We start from the raw sequence: 24,480 nt of genomic DNA, 5'->3' as shown, positions 1-24,480 counted from the left end.
AAGAAATCTCCGGCCTATCGTCAGTAGTCCATTATTTGGATGATTTTTTATTTGTGGGTCCTGCTGGCGAGGCGGTATGCGCCATTTTGAGGGATACGTTTTATCGTATTGCTGAGGTATTTGGTGTTCCAATTGCACTCGATAAATCTGAAGGCCTGGTTACTGTTTTAAGTTTCTTGGGAATTACTTTGGATTCTGATTGTATGGAATGTAGGCTTCCGACTAACAAAGTTGAGGATTTAATTCTGGTGATTAATCATTTCATGTCCGTTAGAAAGGTGAAAGTGGCTATATTTGGAAACGAATGGTGCGCCTCGGAGTGGCCTGATTGTTTGAAGGGGTTGGAAGTGATTACAAATTTATTGTTTTTGGAACTCTTCCCTATTCTGGTAGCCCTTTTTGTGTGTAGTGCCAAGTTGAGGGATCGGTCTATTTTATTATCCACAGATAGTTTGGGTGTGGTGTCAGCTGTTAACTGTTTGCGTTCCTCTTCTCCTCCTGTGGTCTGTTTGTTGAGAGTTTTTGTCCTGCACTGTATGAAACTGAATGTGTTGGTCAGGGCACAACATTTACCAGGTGCACAGAACTCAATTGCTGATGTGCTTTCTCCTTCGCAGAGGAGGCGATTTCGGGAATTGGCACCATTGGCGGATGACATGGGGAAGGATGTCCCGGATTCATTGTGGACCCTTGGTACGGAGGACTTGCCGATCTGGTAAGAGCCTCCTTGACCCCGAGTTTGTGGAAAGCTTACTCCAAGGTTTGGGTGTCATGGTAGGGGTTCCTCCACCAGCACAATGTGGTTGATGGAGATGTGGCATGTCAGAGATTGCTGCTTGACTGGATATGGAGCTGGAAGCTTGATAATTTGTCACCCTTGTCAGTGGACAAGCGACAAGTGGCTGGCCACCTTGTCATTCCGTTTCAAATTATTGAAAGTTGTTGACTTTACCAAATCTTTTTGTATTTGTCTGATCACTAAAGGTCTGAAATGGAATAGGCGGCAGTCCGACGGCCACCGCCCGGTTACATTCTCTATACTATCCATATTGTGGAAAGCGTTAGCGGTGGTGTGTGATTCGCCTTACGAAGTTTTGCTGTTTCAGACAGCTTTCGCTTTAGCCTTTTTTGGTGCTTTTCGCATTTCAGAGTTGATTAGATCTCAAGGGCTTCAGGGTGGCTTGGGTGTGTCGCATGTAGTGGTTACGGACTCACAGGTGTCCATCTTTTTGAGTCATTCTAATCATTTGGGTAAGGGGGCGACTGTGATATTGTTCTCTACAGGGTTGGAGATATGCCCCTGCCTTGTGCTGCAAAAGTTTATGAGTTTTCAGCCTCCGTTGGGGGGTTCGTTGTTGGTGCACATGGACGGCAGGGCTCTTTCTCAGCATCAGTTTAAGGCGGTTTTGGGGAGGGCCCTTTGTAATTTGGCCCTAAATCCCAGGGAATTCAGTATTCATTCCTTTAGAATTGGCGCTGCCACTGAGGCTGCAGGGTTGGGATTGGGTGAGGATGTTATCAAGGTTGTTGGTCGATGGCAGTCTAGATGTTTTCGTTTATATGTTCGTCTGCAGTGGCGGGTGTAATGGATTTTGTTATATTTTTTATTTATTCTTTTCAGATCTGGTTCACGTTTGGGTGGTGGGTCACTCTTTTATTTACTGGGTGAAAAGAGCAGCTTCGGAAAAGGAGAATGGTCTACAGCTAGGTTTTGGAAGAGAAAAGGTGTTGTTTCATTGGTTGGAAATACGGGGCCTTCACTGGAACAACCTTTTGTTTACTGTTTTGGACTGTGCGAGGACCTTTCCTCCTCCACAAGTGTTGGTCATCCACGCTGGTGGAAACAACCTGGGGTTTTTGCCTCAGAAGGAGCTTGTGAGGCGGATTAAAAATTATTTTTCAAGGCTGCAGGTTTTCTTTCCCAACTTGTTGATTGTGTGGTCCAATATAGTACCGCGGTTGATCTGGCGGGCAGCCTGGGATCATGGCCGCTTGAATAACAGCAAGCGGAAGGTAAAAAAGTTAGTGGCTTCCTTTTTAAAGACAATTGCGGGGGCGGTAGTTTATCACAATGATTTGGAGGATGTGGGTGTCGGTGAGTTTTACAGGCATGATGGTGTTCATTTGAATGAATTTGGTCTTCGGCTATTCATTCTCAATATTCAGGAAAAACTAAAATTATTGATGTGAGGGGTGGCGGGACTGGGTGGTTTTATCCTCCCAGATTGTGGCGGGTGTGCTAGGCATCAAAATTTTATGACCATGGCAAAAAGCGTGGTTTATTTGGTAGCCTCCCCAAGGGGTGGGAGAACTGGGTAATTGGCTACATGGGCATGGGGTCCCTTGGAGCTGAGTAGAAGAGTAAAATAAGTAACGAACTTGGCATCTTGCTATGTCCAGCGGAAATTAAAGACGGCCTGGTCAATTAAAATTGTTAATTGGAAAGTGGAAAATTATATTACATTGGTGCTTGCAACAAATTATTGTGTTATGTTAACAGTTAATTTATAAGTGTTATTTAACGTTATGTGTTAATTAATAAACAGGCTGTAGCCAGATCTTTATCAAAAACTTTGTGTCTGTTTTTATTTATGTAAGTAATATTTTATGTGGTTCTGTTTGATGAGAGCCAGTGAATGGATGACTCGATGGGTCAGTAAAACTCACTTCTAAGTGTTTGTTTATTCCAACAATTAAACAGACTGTTATATATCCCTTTAATATCAGTTTAAATACAAATTACCAATGCATGCGGGACCTGAAAGGAAAGCAACAAGTGGAATGGGGGGGAAGAAGATGAAAAATTCAAGGCATCAGTTTACATTGCTGAGCAGAATTATTTGCTCAATTTGATGTTTTGCATTATTGTACATTTTTGGTATTAAATATTCTCAGATTTTCAACCAAACACTTAAATCAAAGAAAACCTGTGTGAATGAGCAACTATGCTGACACTTATTTACTAAAGAAAATATTTTAACATCCAAAGCCCCATGTGAAAAATAATTGCTCTCTTAGGCTCAAAAACTGGTTCTGTCACCTTTAACAGTAAAGACTGCAGTGAAATGCAATCATTGACTAGAGCCAGGGTCAATAAAATAATTGAAAAATAAAGCGCTAAGTCTAGTCTAGAAAAAAGTCTAGATTATTTCTAAAACATTGACCAGGATGATTAACCCATTGGCTGCCAGCAATACATTCATTCACCTGTAATCCACATGTTGGTTGTAGCCTTTGTGTGTTTCTATGGCAACTTATAGGTAAATTGTAGAGTTATTGTTTTCTGTACCCTTGCCCTCTGCCACAGCAGGGACCTGACAATAGAAAAAATAATAATAGTGGTGAGGTATAATTCTGGGTCTCTGTGAACAATCTCACTGCAATGCCCTGGTGTTACATGATAAGCTGAAAGCACTGAGTTACACCAGTTTCCCAGTGTGCTCTCTCACTGAGAGGACCTGGAAACTGAAACCGGAACAGAATTAAAGTGCAGATTCTACTGTCTTCACTGCACAGCATATGAAGCGCAGAAATGCAGTAAAACAACCAAACATAATATCAATTGGGACAGAGGAAATGAGTACAATGCAGTGATCCATTGCTTCTGTTTTCTGATGCAAAGCATGCAGGGATTTATAGTACTCAGACTCTGTCTAGAGTAGATGCAGTAACAGTAAGCAGCCCACTATGATTGTGACCAAATAAAACCAGGCTGCAGAGAGAGAGATTATGGGCACTAGATGCCTTCTATCCATATTCTGCTGTAGAATCCCTGAAACAAAAGCAGAATTCATAGCTTCTTCTGGGATGGCAAATTGTACGTCATAATCAACAGCCTTTGCACAAAATTCCAAATATAATGCTGGCTTAGTACACTAAAAAAAATGATGTTTAATATATATTTTCCCAAGCCAGTTTATGAATAAAGGATCAGCATTTTAAGTTTCTTATTGTAAGTGAATAGGAAGAAGTGACATTCAATTTGAATGTTGTGACTGAAAACTAAGAATCAATGATAAAGTACATTTTTCTGCAAATGTGGTTACATGGTGCCAGCTCTCTAGCAGAAGTGGAGTAGAGGTGATTAACAGAGTTAAGGAAGTTCATATATAAAGTCATAGCTGCGTATATGCAGCAGCCCAATGACATTGGAAAATGATTTGGGTCTAACATTTCTTATCTGCTGTTAATTAAAAGTTATGTTTTACTGAAGCTTTATTGTTCTACAGAATGTACAGCCGGATTTCTTTTTTAATATGATGTAATTGGAAATGAAAATGGAACAAAATGAAATGTTATCTTTTCACTTATATGTGGCAATTATAGTACTTTACTTATGGACAAACACGTGTTATACTCCTTACTTATGTTAGAAAGTGTTATTGACGTCACACACATAGGGACGGATTACTACTGCTGGAGCATCTAGGCAGAAGAAACTTTCTAACCCACTTGTGTCTGGTGATATCTCCACTAACATGTGCACTGCCTGCTGGCTGCCCACAAACCGGTTTCTGCTTATGAAAAACCTGTACTTACAGCGGCACTGGTATAGTTAGCTCTGCTGAGCAAGCAAGTGTACAGAACATAGTATACAGATGATATGGATTGTTTGTAAAGCGTTATCACTTGACCAACCAGGAACGTTCCACTGTCAAGAAGGTACTCCTAGGTTGTTGCCTTCCTTGCTTCTGAGTGTTCCTTCATATGGCATACTGCTGTATGCTTACCATGTTATGCATATAAGAAATGCTATTACAAAGCAGTGAATCATTTTGCTCTTTATTTTGCTGTGCATTTCAAATTCCACTTTTTTTCTCTTTAAGTCTCTTACTACTTTGTCACTGAACACTTATATTCTATGGTATGAAAGGTAAATATTTTTTTCTATCTTCTTTTGTATGAAGTAATTCTACTAATCATTTTCTACTAATCATTTCTGCAAGAAGTTTATCAGGCCCAGTTAATCATGGAATAAACTGCTACTTCATTGTTCATTTTCTTTTTCTCATGCTTTTATTTTTCTTTATTTGTAAACCTAAATAGTATGACACTAATACATTTAACAATGTAATAATGTTCTGCAGAAAAACATGTGATATTAGAAGTAAATTGCCTCTGCACTTCCATGACTATTGTGCCGTCTAGTGTCAACACTAACATACACCCCTCTAGCTAATGACAAACCCAGAAGTAGTGAGTTATGCTTGATCATCGTCATTTGACTGCTACTGCTTCTTTATGGAACTAGAGAACGTTTCAGTAGATTTGTGCACAGAACCAATTATTGTGACAAGAAAAATAAGAATACGCTATTCTATATAACCAGTAGAAAGTGGTGGTGGCCTTGCACTTGGTTTGGGTTGCCGAGTTATGTTTATTTTTAATAATCAAACAACAAAATTAGCATAACTCTCACACATTATACATATTGGGATATTTGAGTATAACTGGATCAAACGACACCTTTTAATTATGGAGATTGTTAAGAATAAAGTGTCCTCTCAATGAGATCTCTCATGGATGAAAGTCAAGGATGCCTTATCCATAGAGTGTGGACATCACATATAACAAAGTTAGATGTATAACGTTTTTGTCTGGAACCAACTGTGTATGTCCCAATTGTGTAAAAAAAGTATCAGTACTTGTTGTATAATTTGTAAACTGTCCCCCTCAGTGGCAATGGAATACCGTATAGTAACTTGTCTGGTGGTAAGGTAATCCCTCATACCTCCATTGGCTGTCCTGTATAGCCCTCTGTGGGTGGATAACATCCAATGGCGTTCCTGTTATGCGAGTGAACCCTCTAGTAGTCGCTGCGGGAAATATCCTATGTCCTTGCCCCAATGGGCGTGTACCATCTGGTTTCAGGAGCCGTTATGTCGTCTGTGCATAGATTGCCTATGATAGGCTAGGAGGCTGGGATCAGGGGATGACTGATCACGGATACACCTATCAAGCAGGGTGTGGAGTAAAGGCTTCAGTCGGTAGAAGTGGTATTCCCAACCACTAATGTAAACTTATGAGCAACAAGAAACACCAAGTAATACATATTTATTTTACTCATATATATTATATCTGATAAAATTCATATTGTTTCATATTTCCAAATGGGTAAAATAAATATGCATTACTTGAACATTTGTTTTCTCCACTTATGTTTTCCCTTTTTCTTTATCTTATATATTTTATATTATACATAATATATATATATATATATATATATATATATATATATATATATATATATATATATATATATATATATATATATATATATATTTTTATGTACCAATTTTATTTTATTTATTTTTTCATTTTGGGAGCTTAGAGTACATGTTTGCTCCATTGTGACTGTTTTGTATGTACATACTTTTTCCAATTACATTGATTGTATAATGATTGTGCAACTTATATTTGCTTTGTACACAATATTATTATTGCACCATACAAAAACAAGGTTCCTTACAGGGAAAAATAAAACATATATTTCTCCTACGGTGTATCCGGTCCACGGCTTCATCCTTACTTGTGGGATATTCTCAATCCCTACAGGAAGTGGCAAAGAGAGCACACAGCAGAGCTGTCCATATAGCTCCCCTCAGGATCCGCCCCCCCAGTCATTCTCTTTGCCGCTCTAACTAGTAGCATCTCCACGGGGGTGGTAAAGAGTATGTGGTGTTTAGTTGTAGTTTTTTATTCTTCTATCAAGAGTTTGTTATTTTAAAATAGTGCCGGCTATTTACTCTGCAGCAGAAAGTGATGAAGATTTCTGCCGAGGGGAATATGATTTTAGCACCAGTAACTAAAATCCATTGCTGTTCCCATGCAGGACTGTTGAAACCAGAGAACTTCAGTTGGGGGGAACAGTTTGCAGGCTTAACTGCTTCAGGTATGATCAGTCATGTTTCTAACAAGACCTAGTAATGCTAGAAGACTGTCAGCAATCCCCTCTGGGATAGGTAAGCCATTTTTCTTAGACTCTGTATAAAATTATGGCTTATATTAAGGGCTCTATGCTGGTTGACACTATTGTGGGCTAAATCAATTGCTTTTTAGCATGTTTTTCACTATAAATAAGGTGTTTTTGGGGTTTAATTTGCACCTGGCACTTATTTGGACACCTATTCTAGTCAGAAAGGCCCCTCCACTCTGGAATGAAGAGGGAGGAGGCCTCATTTTCACGCAGTTGTTTTGCTTAGGCAGTTTCATGCAGCTTCACGTGGGGAGTCCAGAGGCATCAGAAAAGACTCCAGAGAGGCTTATTTCCTACTAAAATAATCCCTAAGGAAGGTAAAGGCCACAGTGGAAGCTGTGGCATAGTACTGTAGTGTTTTTAACCGGTTAATTGCTGTTATAGCTCCGGTTTGGGCATTAAGGGGTTAATTGGTCTGAAAATTTGTGTGCAATCCTTTAAAAGCATTAAGACACTGTGGTGAAAATTTCATTAAAATCGGATGTTTATTTGATGTTTTTTTTATGTTTTAGTAATAAAGTGTGCACTTTTACTATTTAAAGACACAGTAACGTTTTTGTCAAAAATAATTTTTATTGCATTGAAGATCTGTTTAAGTCTGTCAAACATGCCTGACCCTTCAGATAACCTATGTTCTGTATGTTCAAAGGCCAAGGTGGTTCCCCCATTAAATTTATGTGTGAAGTGTGCCATAGCGTCCAAACAACTTAAGGACCGTACAATCACGCTTAAAGATATAGCCCAAGATGATTCTTTAGCTGAAGGTAGTGAGGATAGCTCACTATCCTCTCCTTCTGTGTCAACACCAGCTATGCCCGCGCAAGCGATGCCCAGTACATCTAGCGCGCCAATTGCTATTACTATGCAACAGTTAGCAGCAGTAATGGATAATTCTCTCGCAGCATTTTTATCCAAACTGCCAGCTTTTCCTTGGAAGCGTGATTGCTCAGTTTTAAATACAGAAAATGAGCAAGCAGACGCAGAGGATAATTTATCTGTAGTGCCCTCAAATCAATCTGACTTGGCGGTGAGGGAGGGCCTGTCTGAGGGAGAAATTTCTGACACAGGAAAGGTTTCTCAGCAGGCAGAGCCTGATACCATAGCTTTTAAATTTAAGCTAGAACACCTCCACGCTCTACTTAAGGAGGTCCTAGCTACTCTTGATGATTGTGACCCCTTGGTGGTCCCAGAAAAATTGTGTAAAATGGATAAATTCTTAGAGGTCCCAGTACACACTGATGCGTTTCCGATACCTAAGAGGGTGGCGGATATAGTGAATAAGGAGTGGGAGAAGCCAGGTGTACCTTTTGTTCCCCCTCCTATATTTAAGATAATGTTCCCCATTGTTGACCCCAGAAGGGACGCGTGGCAGACGGTCCCTAAGGTAGAGGGGGCAGTTTCAACGCTAGCTAAGCGCACAACTATACCAATAGAAGACAGTTGCGCTTTCAAAGATCCTATGGATAAAAAATTAGAAGGTTTACTTAAGAAAATTTTTGTTCAACAAGGTTTTCTTCTTTAACCAATTTCTTGCATTATTCCTGTAACCACTGCAGCTGCTTTTTGGTTTGAGGAATTAGAAAACTCGCTCCAGAAGGAGACTTCTTATGATGAAGTCATGGATAGAATTCACGCCCTGAAGTTGGCTAATTCTTTCATTACAGATGCCACTTTTCAGTTAGCTAAATTAGCGGCGAAAAATTCTGGTTTCGCAATAGTGGTGTGTAGAGCGCTTTGGCTAAAATCGTGGTCGGCGGATGTGTCGTCCAAAACAAAATTGCTTAATATTCCTTTCAAGGGTAAGACCCTATTCGGGCCAGAGTTGAAAGAAATTATTTCAGATATCACTGGGGGAAAGGGCCATGCCCTTCCACAGGATAGACCTTTCAAAGCTAAAAGTAAGTTTAATTTTCGTTTCTTTCGCAATTTCAGGAACGGACCGGCTTCTACCTCTACAGCCACTAGGCAAGAGGGTAACACACCCCAGCCCAAACCAGCATGGAAACCAATGCAAGGCTGGAACAAGGGTAAACAGGCCAAAAAGCCTGCTGCTGCTACCAAGACAGCATGAAGGGGTAGCCCCCGATCCGGGACCGGATCTAGTAGGGGGCAGACTTTCTCTCTTAGCTCAGGCCTGGGCAAGAAATTTTCCAGACCCCTGGGCACTAGAAATTGTCTCTCAGGGGTATCTTCTAGAATTCAAGGACCTTCCTCCAAGGGGAAGGTTCCACATGTCTCGCTTATCTTTAGACCAGATAAAGAGACAGGCATTCTTACATTGCGTAGAAGACCTTTTAAAAATGGGAGTGATACACCCAGTTCCAACAGCAGAACAAGAACTGGGATTTTACTCAAAACTGTTTGTAGTTCCCAAAAAGGAAGGAACTTTCAGGCCAATCCTGGACTTAAAGATCCTAAACAAATTCCTCAGAGTTCCATCATTCAAAATGGAAACCATTCCGACAATTTTACCAATGATCCAGGAGGGTCAATATATGACTACCGTGGACTTAAAGGATGCGTACCTGAATATTCCTATCCACAAAGATCACCATCAGTTTCTGAGGTTCGCCTTTCTGGACAAGCATTACCAGTTCGTGGCTCTTCCCTTCGGATTGGCCACTGCTCCCAGAATTTTCACAAAGGTGCTAGGGTCCCTTCTAGCGGTGCTAAGGCCAAGGGGCATTGCAGTAGCACCTTACCTAGACGACATTTTAATACAGACGTCGTCCTTTCACAAAGCAAGGGCTCATACGGACATTGTTCTAGCCTTTCTAAGGTCTCACGGGTGGAATGTAAACATAGAAAAAAGTTCTCTGTCCCCGTTCACAAGGGTTCCCTTCCTGGGAACAATAATAGACTCGGTAGAAATGAAAATCTTTCTGACAGAGGTCAGGAAATTAAAACTTTTGAACACTTGTCGAGTTCTTCAATCCATTTCTCAACCCTCCATAGCTCAGTGCATGGAGGTAATAGGACTAATGGTTGCGGCAATGGACGTGGTTCCCTTTGCTCGAATTCATTTAAGACCATTGCAACTGTGCATGCTCAAACAATGGAATGGGGATTATGCAGATTTGTCTCCCCAGATTCAGATGGACCAGCAAACCAGAGACTCACTCCTCTGGTGGTTGTCTCAAGATCACCTGTCTCAGGGAATGAGTTTCCGAAGACCGGAGTGGATCATTGTCACCACCGACGCCAGCCTCTTAGGCTGGGGCACGGTCTGGGAGTCCCTGAAGGCTCAGGGTCTATGGTCTCGGGAAGAATCTCTTCTCCCGATAAACATTTTGGAATTGAGAGCGATAGTCAATGCGCTCCAGGCATGGCCTCAACTAGCGGAGGCCAAATTCATAAGATTTCAGTCGGACAACATGACGACTGTAGCGTACATCAATCATCAGGGGGGGAATAAAGAGTTCCCTGGCGATGAGGGAGGTATCCAAGATCATCAAATGGGCAGAGGATCACTCCTGCCATCTATCAGCAATTCACATCCCAGGAGTGGACAACTGGGAAGCGGATTATCTGAGTCGTCAGACTTTCCATCCGGGGGAGTGGGACATCCGGGGGAGTGGGAACTCCACCCGGAGGTTTTTGCTCAGCTGACCCAGCTATGGGGCATTCCAGATCTGGATCTGATGGCATTACGTCAGAACTCCAAAGTTCCACGTTACGGGTCCAGGTCCAGGGATCTCAAGGCGACATTGGTAGATGCCTTAGTAGCGCCTTGGTCGTTCAATCTAGCTTATGTCTTTCCACCGTTTCCCCTTCTCCCCCGGCTAGTAGCCAGGATCAAACAGGAGAAGGCTTTGGTAATTCTGATAGCTCCTGCGTGGCCACGCAGGACTTGGTATGCAGACCTGGTGAATATGTCATCGGTTCCACCATGGAAGCTGCCTTTGAGGCAGGACCTTCTAATTCAAGGTCCATTCGAACATCCAAACCTAGTTTCTCTGCAACTGACTGCTTGGAGATTGAACGCTTGATTCTAGCTAAGCATGGGTTTTCGGAATCAGTTATAGATACTCTGATCCAGGCTAGAAAGCCTGTCACCAGGAAAATTTACCATAAGATATGGCGGAAATATCTTTTCTGGTGCGAATCCAAGGGTTACTCATGGAGTAAGATTAGGATTCCAAGGATACTATCTTTTCTCCAAGAAGGATTGGAGAAAGGTTTGTCAGTTAGTTCCTTAAAGGGACATATATCTGCTCTGTCTGTTTTGTTACACAAGCGTCTGGCAGCCATGCCAGATATTCAGGCGTTTGTACAGGCTTTAGTCAGAATCAAGCCTGTCTACAGACCTGTGGCTCCTCCATGGAGTCTAAATTTAGTTCTTTCAGTTCTTCAAGGGGTTCCGTTTGAACCTCTACATTCCATAGATATTAAGTTACTATCTTGGAAAGTTTTGTTTTTAGTAGCTATTTATTCTGCTAGAAGAGTTTCTGAATTGTCTGCTTTGCAGTGTAATTCACCCTATCTGGTGTTTCATATAGATAAGGTCGTTTTACGTACCAAACCTGGTTTTCTTCCAAAAGTGGTTTCCAATAAGAATATCAACCAGGAAATAGTTGTTCCTTCTCTGTGTCCTAATCCAGTTTCTAACAAGGAACGTCTGTTACACAATCTTGATGTGGTTCGTGCTTTAAAGTTTTATCTAAAAGCAACTGAAGACTTCAGACAAACATCGTCCTTGTTTGTCGTCTATTCTGGCAAGAGGAGAGGTCAAAAGGCGACTGCGACCTCTCTGTCTTTCTGGCTGAAAAGCATAATCCGGTTGGCTTATGAGACTGCTGGAAGGCAGCCTCCTGAACGAATTACAGCTCACTCTACTAGAGCTGTGGCTTCCACATGGGCTTTCAAGAATGAGGCTTCTGTTGAACAGATTTGTAAGGCAGCGACTTGGTCTTCACTGCATACGTTTGCCAAATTTTACAAATTCGATACTTTTGCTTCTTCGGAGGCTATTTTTGGGAGAAAGGTTTTGCAAGCAGTGGTGCCTTCCGTTTAGGTTACCTGACTTGTTCCCTCCCTTCATCCGTGTCCTAAAGCTTTGGTATTGGTTCCCACAAGTAAGGATGAAGCCGTGGACCGGATACACCAATGTAGGAGAAAACAGAATTTATGTTTACCTGATAAATTTCTTTCTCCTACGGTGTATCTGGTCCACGGCCCGCCCTGGCATTTTGGTCAGGTTTAAATTTATTTTTTGTAAACTACAGTCACCACTGCACCCTATGGTTCTCCTTTTTCTCCTAACCGTCGGTCGAATGACTGGGGGGGCGGAGCCTGAGGGGAGCTATATGGACAGCTCTGCTGTGTGCTCTCTTTGCCACTTCCTGTAGGGATTGAGAATATCCCACAAGTAAGGATGAAGCCGTGGACCGGACACCGTAGGAGAAAGAAATTTATCAGGTAAACATAAATTCTGTTTTTCATATTGTTTATAGTCAAGTTCGCTTCTGCATGCCTTTAGGTTGCATTCAATCTTGTATCATCACTAAAATACAGAAAATTGGATTGCATCATTATTCTCATTGAGGTAAATGTGAATTATCATTTAATAGGATCAATAAAAAAATTCAAGTCAAATTTCCCCTGTTTCTAGCAATTAGGTGTGATTACATTTAAAAATCAATATTAAAAGGACAGTCTACACCAGAATTTTTATTGTTTTAAAATATAGATAATCCCTTTATTACCCATTCCCTAGTTTTGCATAACCAACACAGTTATATAAATACACTTTTTACCTCTGTGATTATCTTGTATGTAAGCCTCTGCAAACTGCCCCCTTGTTTCAGTTCTTTTGACAGACATGCATTTTAGCCAATCAGTGCTGGCTCCTAGGATTTCCAAGTGCGTGAGCACAGTTTTATCTATATGACACACATGAACTAACACCCTCTAGTGGTGAAAAACTGTCAAGATGCCCTGAGAGAAGAGGACGGCCTTCAAGGGCTTAGAATTTAGCATATGAAACTCCTAGGTTTAGCTTTCAACTAAGAATACCAAGAGAACAAAGCAAAATTAGTGATAAAAGCAAATTGGAAAATTGTTTAAAATTACATGCCCTATCTGAATCAGGAATGTTTATTTTGGACTAGACTGTCTCTTTAAAGAGCTTCCAGTAACATTTTGGCCTAGATTACGAGTGGAGTGCAAAATTGCACTTTCCCAAACGTGATATTTGTGCTCCACTCCTAATACCAGCTGACCTTAGAAGTTTAACACAATGCGAATGCACCCTTTGGTTCATATTTCATGGAAGTTTTACACTCGCGAGAGCACTATTCCATAGGCTCCAATAAGAGACTCATTCTGACACGGCACATAACCTAGCGCAGCGAAGGTGGTAGTCGCACAGCGTTGGCTGCAAAGTTTAAATATATGTACAGTTGCAAGAAAAAGTATGTGAACCCTTTGGAATGATATGGATTTCTGCACAAATTGTTCATAAAATGTGATCTGATCATCATCTAAGTCACAACAATAGACAATCACAGTCTGCTTAAACTAATAACACACAAAGAATGAAATGTTGCCATGTTTTTATTGAACACACCATGTAAACATTCACAGTGCAGGTGGAAAAAGTATGTGAACCCCTAGACTAATGACATCTGCCTTGCACAAAAGAGCTGCCAGAAGACCTACGATTAAGAATTGTTGACTTGCATAAAGCTGGAATGGGTTATAAAAGTATCTCCTAAAGCCTTGCTATTCATCAGTCCACGGTAAGACAAATTGTCTATAAATGGAGAAAGTTCAGCACTGCTGCTACTCTCCCTAGAAGTGGCCGTCCTGTAAAGATGACTGCAAGAGCACAGTGCAGACTGCTCAATGAGGTGAAGAAGAATCCTAGAGTGTCAGCTAAAGACTTACAAAAGTCACTGGCAAATGCTAACATCCCTGTTAGCGAATCTACAATACGTAAAACACTAAACAAGAATGGATTTCATGGGAGGATACCACAGAGGAAGCCACTGCTGTCCAAACAAAACATTGCTGCAGGTTTACAGTTTGCACAAGAGCACCTGGATGTTCTACAGCAGTACTGGCAAAATATTCTGTGGACAGATGAAACCAAAGTTGAGTTGTTTGGAAGAAACACACAACACTATGTGTGGCGAAAAAGAGGCACAGCACACCAACATCAAAACCTCATCCCAACTGTGAAGTATGGTGGTGGGGGCATCATGGTTTGGGGCTGCTTTGCTGCGTCAGGGCCTGGACGGATTGCTATCATCGAAGGAAAAATGAATTCCCAAGTTTATCAAGACATTTTGCAGGAGAACTTAAGGCCATCTGTCTACCAGCTGAAGCTCAACAGAAGATGGGTGTTGCAACAGGACAATAACCCAAAGCATAGAAGTAAATCAACAACAGAATGGCTTAAACAGAAGAAAATACGCCTTCTGAAGTGGCCCAGTCAGAGTCCTGACCTCAACCCGATTGAGATGCTGTGGCATGACCTCAAGAAAGCGATTCACACCAGACATCCCAAGAATATTGCTGAACTGAAACAGTTCTGTAAAGAGGAATGGTCAAGAATTACTCCTGATCGTTGTGCATGTCTGATCTGCAACTACAGGAAACGTTTGGTTGAAGTTATTGCTGCCAAAGGAGGTTCAACCAGTTATTAAATCCAAGGGTTCACATACTTTTTCCACCTGCACTGTGAATGTTTACATGGTGTGTTCAATAAAAACATGGCAACATTTCATTCTTTGTGTGTTATTAGTTTAAGCAGACTGTGATTGTCTATTGTTGTGACTTAGATGATGATCAGATCACATTTTATGACCAATTTGTGCAGAAATCCATATCATTCCAAAGGGTTCACATACTTTTTCTTGCAACTGTATATGAATATATACTTGTATATATATATATATATATACAGTATATCACAAAAGTGAGTATACCCCTCACATTTTTGTAAATATTTTATTATATCTGGCAACGCTGAAGAAATGACACTTTGCTACAATGTAAAGTAGTGAGTTTACAGCCTGTATAACAGTGTAAATTTGCTGTCCCCTCAAAATAACTCAACACACAGTCATTAATGTCTAACCCATTGGCAACAAAAGTGAGTACACCCCTAAGTGGAAATGTCCAAATTGGGCCCAAAATGTCAATATTTTGTGTGGCCACCATTTTTTTCCAACACTGCCTTAACCCTCTAGGGCATGGAGTTCACCAGAGATTCACAGGTTGCCACGGGAGTCCTCTTCCACTCCTCCATGACGACATCACAGAGCTGGTGGATGTTAGAGACCTTGTGCTCCCCCACCTTCCGTTTGAGGATGCCCCACAGATGCTCAATAGGGTTTAGGTCTGGAGACATGCTTGGCCAGTCCATCACCTTTACCCTCAGCTTCTTTAGCAAGGCAGTGGTCGTCTTGGAGGTGTGTTTGGGGGTCGTTATCATGTTGGAATACTGCCCTAAGGCCCAGTCTCCGAAGGGAGGGGATCATGCTCTGCTACAGTATGTCACAGTACATGTTGGTATTCATGGATCCCTCAATGAACTGTAGCTCCCCAGTGCCGGCAGCACCTATGTAGGCCAAGACCATTACACTCCCACCACCATGCTTAACTGTAGGCAAGACACACTTGTCTTTGTACTCCTCACCTGGTTGCCGACACACACGCTTGACACCATCTGAACCAAATAAGTTTATCTTGGTCTCATTGGACCAAAGGACATGGTTCCAGTAATCCATGTCCTTAGTCTGCTTCTCTTCAGCAAACTGTTTGCGGGCATCATCTTTAGAAGAGACTTCCTTCTTGTGCATCATCTTTAGAAGAGGCTTCCTTCTGGGATGACAGCCATGCAGACAAATTTGATGCAGTGTGCAGTGTATGATCTGAGCACTGACAGGCTGACCCCCCCACCCCTTCAACCTCTGCAGCAATGCTGGCGGCACTCATACGTCTATTTCCCAAAGACAACCTCTAGATATGACGCTGAGAACGTGCACTCAACTTCTTTGGTTGACCATGGCGAGGCCTGTTCTGAATTGAACCTGTCCTGTGAAGCCGCTGTATGGTCTTGCCCACCGTGCTGCAGCTCAGTTTCAAGGTCTTGGCAATCTTCTTATAGCCTAGGCCATCTTTATATAGAGCAACAATTCTTTTTTTCAGATCCTCAGAGAGTTCTTTGCTATGTGAGTGTGAGAGCGATAACAACAAATTTAACACACCTGCTCCCCATTCACACCTAAGACCTTGTAACACTAACGAGTCACTTGACATCGGGAGGGAAAATGGCTAATTGGGCCTATTTGAACATTTCCACTTAGGGATGTAATAACTTTTTTTTGCCAACGGTTTAGACATTAATGGCTGTGTGTTGAGTTATTTTGAGGGGACAGCACATTTACACTGTTATACAGGCTGTACACTCACTACTTTACATTGTAGCAAAGTGTAATTTCTTCAGTGTTGTCACATGAAAAGATATAATAAAATATTTACAAAAATGTGAGGGGTGTACTCACTTTTGTGAGATACTGTATATATGTGTGTGTTTATACAGTGGAGAAAAAAAGTATTTAGTCAGCCACCAATTGTGCAAGTTCTCCCACTTAAGAAGATGAGAGAGGCCTGTAATTTTCATCATAGGTATACCTCAACTATGAGAGACAAAATGTGGAAACAAATCCAGACAATCACATTGTCTGATTTGGAAAGAATTTATTTGCAAATTATGGTGGAAAATAAGTATTTGGTCACCTACAAACAAGCAAGATTTCTGGCTCTCACATACCTGTATCTTCTTCTTTAAGAGGCTCCTCTGTCCTCCACTCATTACCTGTATTAATGGCACCTGTTTGAACTTGTTATCAGTATAAAAGACACCTGTCCACAATCTCAAACAATCACACTCCAAACTCCACTATGGTGAAGACCAAAGAGCTGTCGAAGGACACCAGAAACAAAATTGTAGACCTGCACCAGGCTGGGAAGACTGAATCTGCAATAGGCAAGCAGCTTGGTGTGAAGAAATCAACTGTGGGAGCAATAATTAGAAAATGGAAGACATACAAGACCAATGATAATCTCCATCGATCTGGGGCTCCACGCAAGATCTCATGATGTGGGGTCAAAATGATCACATGAACAGTGAGCAAACATCCCAGAACCACACGGGGGGGCCTAGTGAATGACCTGCAGAGAGCTGGACCAACGTAACAGAGGCTACCATCAGTAACACACTACGCTGCCAGGGACTCAGATCCTGCAGTGCCAGACGTGTCCCCCTGCTTAAGCCAGTACATGTCCGGGCCCATCTGAAGTATGCTAGAGAGCATTTGGATAATCCAGAAGCAGATTGGGAGAATGTCATATGGTCAGATGAAACCAAAGTAGAACTGTTTGGTAGAAACACAACTTGTCGTGTTTGGAGGAGAGAGAACACCATACCTACTGTGAAGCATGGGGGTGGCAACATCATGCTTTGGGGCTGTTTCTCTGCAAAGGGAACAGGACAACTGATCCGTGTACATGAAAGAATGAATGGGGCCATGTATTGTGAGATTTTGAGTGCAAACCTCCTTCCATCAGCAAGGGCATTGAAGATGAAATGTGGCTGGGTCTTTCAGCATGACAATGATCCCAAACACACCACCCGGGCAACGAAGGAGTGGCTTCGTAAGAAGCATTTCAAGGTCCTGGAGTGGCCTAGCCAGTCTCCAGATCTCAACCCAATAGAAAACCTTTGGAGGGAGTTGAAAGTCCATGTTGCCCAGCGACAGCCCTAAAACATCACTGCTCTAGAGGAAATCTGTATGCAGGAATGGGCCAACATACCAGCAGCAGTGTGTGACAACCTTGTGAAGACTTACAGAAAACGTTTGACCTCTGTCATTGCCAACAAAGGATATATAACAAAGTATTGAGATGAACTTTTGATATTGACCAAATACTTATTTTCCACCATAATTTGCAAATAAATTCTTTCCAATTCAGACAATGTGATTGTCTGGATTTGTTTCCACATTTTGTCTCTCATAGTTGAGGTATACCTATGATGAAAATTACAGGCCTCTCTCATCTTCTTAAGTGGGAGAACTTGCACAATTGGTGGCTGACTAAATACTTTTTTTCCCCACTGTATGTGTCTATATAAGCATACATATATATATTTACAGTATAATCACAGTCCCTATAGACTGCAATGTAAGGGCACTTTTCAGGTCTGTTTTTTTCTAACACCCCATATCCCCTCACTTTAACCCCTTAAAACTGCTTTGTGCAGTTATTTTAATAAAAAAACAAAGATGATGCAGAAAAATTTCAGCAGGCACTCTGGACTGATGAGTCAAAATTGTAATTATTTAGCTGTAGCAGAAGGCAGAGTGCAGTACAAGAATGAAAATATGGGGTTGCATTTCTGCAAATTGAGTTGGGGATTTGGTTAGAAATAATGATCTCCTCAATGCTGGGAAGCACAAGCAGATACTTATCTATCATGCAATATCATCAGGGAGGCATATGATTGGCCCCAAATTTATTTCGCAGCATGACAATCACCCCAAACATACAGCCAAAGTCATTAAGAACTATATTCAGTGTAAAGTACAAGGAGTCCAGGAAGTGATGGTGTGGTCCCCCGATTTCAATAATACCATTGAATCTGTCTGGGATTACATTAAGAGACAGAAGCAACTGAGGCTGCCTACATCTACAGAAGAGCTGTGGTTAGTTCTAAACGATGTTTCAACCTACCTTCCGGGTTCCTTAAAAATGTGTGCAAGTGTACCTAAACTATTAACATCACGCAGGGCAAAGGAAAATTGAACTAACTTTGAAATTTGTAAAAAAAATCTACTACTTATATATTGCCTTATCTTTTTATAATGTATTTGATTATTATGTAAAAAAAATTTCTATTTAATGGTCCTATAATGTATAATATAGGAATGAGAAAATTAAGGTATGTGAAATATATTAATGGATTTAATGTGATTCAGTTATCATTTATTTGTATAGTGCTGCGAAATTACATAGTGCTGACTACAGAAATAGGGGTATACAAAGATTTGTGATAAGATACAAAAAAACATAACAGACTAAACAAAACTAGTACAGAAGGAAGCGGGCCCTGCTCTGAAGAGTGGTGCTCGGAGGACTGACACGGCCTTTGGTTCCACCCTTGTCACAGTTCTGCCATGTAGAGGGGCACCCAGGCCCTCCACTTTAGTACTTGAGAAATAGCACACTAAATGCTAGTGAAACTTTGGGGAGTAAATATCTCAATCTCTTTTGTTTTTTAAGGTGCTGCTAGGATACTTATTTTTTACGTTTACTGTCCCTTTAATCCAATTATCCTCTAGAAGGAATCAGTGCAGATATGCACAAATAGTTCATATAAAAACATTGCGAACCAAAATAAAAAATGGCCTGTTGGGGGCGCAATAAACAAAAAGTATGATCAAATGGAGTAAACAACAAATATATAAACAAAACACAGATAGACAAATAAATACAATGTCCAACCAGTGTGAATGTCCGTAGGTAGGTAAGACTATAAACCATCCAATCAATAGTTCATATGAGCCTGAGTGCATTACCAGTCAGAGATATCTGTGTCCATATTGTGTGCTGTAATAAATTATGATTACAGTTAGAAAATATGTCTTTCTATGTAACATGCTGCTTTATTTATTCCCAAAGGCTGAAGAAGAAACGTCTGGTGAAACAGAATCCAGACCTTCCCTCCGCTAACTCGCAAGTCAGTGTGACACCCACTACCAAGGATGACAATTTAAAAGTAATTTTAGGACAAATTTCTGAAAAAGTTCCTGATGAAGAAAAGAAAAAGAAAAGAAGTCAAGGGAAACAGTCCAGACGCAATGAGATTAAGAGATACAGTGCTGGTGAGTTTATTTAAGTAAACCATTTTCACATGCCAATGCTATACCAGTTTTGAGCTTTTTATGCTACTTACAGTAAAACAAAATTTCAGTGAGTGACCTACACAAATTATATATTGCTTTTTTCAGCAGGCCCAGCAGATTCAGAATATACCATAATTATATTTATATTTCATGGCATTTGATATATCTGTGGTAAAAACTGGAAACAAAAATATTTTTTTGTTAAGATTTTAGTAAATAATATAAAAAATTGCCAGTGACCACTGCTGTTACTTTGATGACCTTACTAAATTGTCGCCACACGTGAAATAGGGATCAATAAGGGATTTTGGAGGTTATAATCGAGAGGGCCCTTTGTGCAGTACATAAATAAAATCACTTTTTGTCTTGCAATGGTTCACTGTTACCACAGTGATCACCTGGCTTTATAGACAAAATTGATATATGTTTTTAAGAGAGGGAATTGTCTACTAGAAAAAAACCACTCACCAGATTACAAGTTTTGCGTTGCGGCTTGTAACGCTGAAAATATGGCATTTTCAGCGTTAAAACAGCACCGCAGCTATTACAAGTGTTGTTGGTATAGGTGTACCGCACATGTAAAAATGACTTTTTTTTCACGGGATTCCCATAGCGCCGGTATTACGAGTTTTGCGGTACGGCTAAAAAGTGAGCGTTACAGCCTAAAATGACAAGATCTGTACCGCCATCTAAAGTCAGTCGTTATGAGTTTTACGCTACAAAGCTGTAGCATAAAACTAATAAACTAAAGTGTTAAAAGTACACTAAACACCCATAAACTACCTATTAACCCCTAAACCGAGGCCCTCCCGCATCGCAAGCACTATATTAATGTTATTAACCCCTAATCTGCCGCTCCCGACATCGCCACCACTAAAAAATGTATTAACCCCTATTCCGCCGCTCCCCAACATTGTCGCTACTATAATAAACCCCTAAACCGCCGCCCTCCCGCATCGCAAACACTATTTAAATATTGTTAACCCCTAATCTGCCGTCCACCGACACCACTGCTATAATAAAGCTATTAACCTCTAAACCGCAAGCCCCCCACAATGAAATATACTAAAATAAACTATTAACCCCTAAACCGAAACAACTAAATAAATTAAAACCAGTAACCCCTAAACCTAGCGACCCCCTAACTTTATATTAAAATTACAATTTCCCTAGCTTAAATTAAATTGAAATTTACTTGTCAAATTAAAAAAAAAAATTTAAACTAACAATTAAACTATCTACCAATTAAATAAAACTAAACTACCAATAAAAAAATCCTAAAATTACAAAAAGTATCTCATTTCAAAAAAATAAAAACTAACTAAATTACAAAAAACCCCCCACTAAATTACAAAAATAACAAACAAATTATCAAAAATAAAAAAGAATTAAACCTAATCTAATAGCCCTATCAAAATAAAAAAGCCCACACAAAATTAAAAAAAAACATAGCCTACAATAAGCTACCAATGGCCCTTAAAAGGGCCTTTTGTGGGGCATTGCCCCAAAGATATCAGCTCTTTAACCTGTAAAATAAATACAAACAGACCCCCAAAAGTAAAACCCACCACCCAACCAACCCCCCCAAATAAAAAAACTATCTAAAATAACCTAAGCTAACCATTGCCCTGAAAAGGGTATTTGTATAGGCATTGCCCTTAAAAAGACAGTGTAACAGTGTTACCTTAAAAACCTCCTAATCTCACCGCAGCGTGTATTACTCACGTGGTGGATCGCGGTCCTTCGTGGAGGTCTTTTAACCGGCCTATGATTCCTTTTGTTGATAGTGCACTATTCTTCTAATACTTTTGTCTGTATTAGAGTTGCTTCAAGAACCTGCAGGCGGTGAATCCGTTATAAGTGCCGCTAGTGGGGATATCCTGGTCAAGTGTCTTTACTTTCTTCCACAGAACTTCCGTTTCAACCAGCTCCAATGTGAAATCCAGTCTCAAGTATTCTATGCGTTTCGACTTGTCAGCCTTTGTCAAGATACCTGAGAACATTGTTCTGCTCCTTTTTAAAGGCTCTTTTGGCACCTCCTATTTGTATTTAACTCTTTCATTGCTTTTTCAAGAAAAAATATATACATCTCAAACTGATTATACATCAGAAATCAGGACTATCTGTAGTACGATAGGGGAAACGAATTTAGATTGGGATAAAAAGCAAGGGGTATTTATGGAATATTATACAAAATATATATATGTGTATGAATGCATAAATCCGTCTTCGCTAATTTAGCACAAATGGGAAAAAAAGGGGAAAAAATTATCTTTATAAAATCACATATTTTGCTATAGTGCTATTCCATTTTTACATGGTATTGCGGGGAATATCTAAAAATTGATGGTATAATGAATATATAGAAGTATAGGAGTTAGTGGAAGTTATATTGGATAAAAAATCAAAAATCATAAAAGGCGCTAAACTGAATAAGCAGATAAATTGGGTACTGAAAGTGTATATGCTTATAAAAATAATTGAGTGCTAATATATAAATATATATGATTGCTAAAAATATCGGCAATAATAAAAGATCAGCAAAGGTTAAAAAAGGTTTTATATATATATATATATATATATATATATATATATATATATATATATATATATATATATATATATATATATATATATATATATATATATATATAAGCAAAAAGAGAAATTTTCTGTCTCAAAACTAACAATGTAAGCGTACAAATAATAGTCTTATTATATAAAACCCCTGGTAGCGATCGCCCAAGCACTTCCAAACAATCCACAAACACAAATGTATAAATGGATGAACAGTCCCAAATAAGGTGTATCAGGCGTTCACAGATTGTCTCCTATTGATCAGGTAAACTCTAATAGCAGTTATGGGTCTCATAAACTTTACGCTTCCATAGCCATCTGTGTATTATTTACCGCTCTGCGGTTGTGCCCACTTACCACTGCTACAGAGGAACGCCAGTTATCCTGAATCCGTCCAGATCCTCACTGATTGAAGGCCCGCTCACGGCCCGGTCTCTGCCCGGCAAACTTGCCTCTGCGATCTCCGTCTACAGACAGTGCTGTGAAGGATGCTGTTGTTGCGTCTGTGCGTGTGTGGCGTACCACGTGTCGATGGTCATCCAATGAAATGAATCGGATTCCTTAGCTGGGATATGATGGTCTTAAAGTCATCCAATGGGAAGTCTAGCTGTCCACGCTAGCTTGGGGTACTATATGGAGCATACAAAACCACTGAGCACCAATGCTTAATCCTGATAGAATACTTAAATGTCAAAAACGAAATTAAAGCAATTGGTGCCAAAAGCGGTTAAAAAGTGAATTTTATTTGTGTAGTCACACAATTAAAACATGGGGGTAATGCAAAAAGCAAACAATTTAGGCAACAAAAATGAGCACAAAGTTGGTTGCTGACATGTTTCGGCACACAGCCGTAATCATAGCTAAAGAGTACACCTGTTACCAAGTTTATGTACCCTACCTCTGATTCTAATAGGTTAAAAACAAACATGCTCAATTTAACTCATTGAAATAACAAGTTAGTAGATCCAGTCTTGGAACTAAGAAATTAACCTAATTTGGTAGTATAAGTGCCTAATGTTCAAACTTGAACTAGTATAACACTATGCCAAATACCTATACTAACATATTATCATATTATGACCAATAGATAGAAAAAAGTAGTTAACTTGATATTTATATTTTGTGAATACCAGACTTGGTTTTTAATTAAATAAATGAAAATTTACAAGAATTTCTATATGTGGTATAGGCAATTACTGATAGTAGGGATTTTTTAAATACTTTAAATGAACCTTTTATAAGGAGTTCTTTATATGGAAACATGATAATTATTTGTTGTTGAACATTACAATAAGTCTAACTCTCATAATTTCCAACTAAAGATGAGATTGTACTAATCTATAGATAGGTGTTCTTTTATTAGTTTAGAAAGAACACAATTTAATCTTAAATAAATTGAGAGAAGACATTATTATTATTTCCAATAATTAATTAAATCATATTCAGAGTTCATACCTTGGGGAACTCTTGTCCCAAGTTTAAATATCCAAAACATCTCCCTCTTGCCCAGCATTTTGTCCCTATCACCTCCCCTTGGAGGTGTATTCACCTTTTCTATGGCTTGCCAGCGAAAGGTAGATAGGGATTTATTATGCTCTTTAGCAAAATGCTGGACAAGAGGGGTAGTAGCTGTGCCTGAACTAATGGTAGATAGATGGTTTCTCATCCTTGTGTTTACGTCATTTGAGGTTAGACCTACGTATTGTATGGAACATTCAATGCATGTGATAACATAAATCACATAGGGAGTAGTGCAGTTCAGGCAGGATTCTATCTGGAATCTCTCGCCTGTGCTCGTGGATTGAAAGCTGTCAGTAAAGAGAGCAAATTCGCAAGGTCTGCAGGATCTCTTTCCACACCTGAACATACCTTTGTGTTGTAACCATGTACTCTTTGGTGTGTTTTTAGAAATACAGGAGGGTGACAGAATATTGCCCAAAGTCTTACACTTTCTGTAAGAACATTTCAGGCCTAGATCTACACTCTCTGTGAGATGATCATCAGCAGCCAGTA

The 24,480-nt window shown here is 40.0% G+C and overlaps 1 protein-coding gene across 1 annotated transcript in view; it reads left to right on the top strand.

The window, feature by feature from the left end:
- Positions 1 to 24,480, top strand: part of NCOA7 (nuclear receptor coactivator 7) — a 431,441-nt gene that overhangs the window by 106,091 nt on the left and 300,870 nt on the right. Inside the window, exon 3 of the mRNA XM_053710717.1 lies at positions 19,667 to 19,869. Within this exon, the coding sequence (XP_053566692.1) occupies positions 19,667 to 19,869 (203 nt within the window). The remainder of the gene's footprint in view (positions 1 to 19,666; positions 19,870 to 24,480) is intronic.

This window comes from Bombina bombina, chromosome 4 (assembly GCF_027579735.1).
Source record: "Bombina bombina isolate aBomBom1 chromosome 4, aBomBom1.pri, whole genome shotgun sequence".
Classification (NCBI taxonomy): domain Eukaryota; kingdom Metazoa; phylum Chordata; class Amphibia; order Anura; family Bombinatoridae; genus Bombina; species Bombina bombina.
Note: the sequence above shows the minus strand (reverse complement) of the source record. Positions and strands in the feature narration are given on the sequence as shown.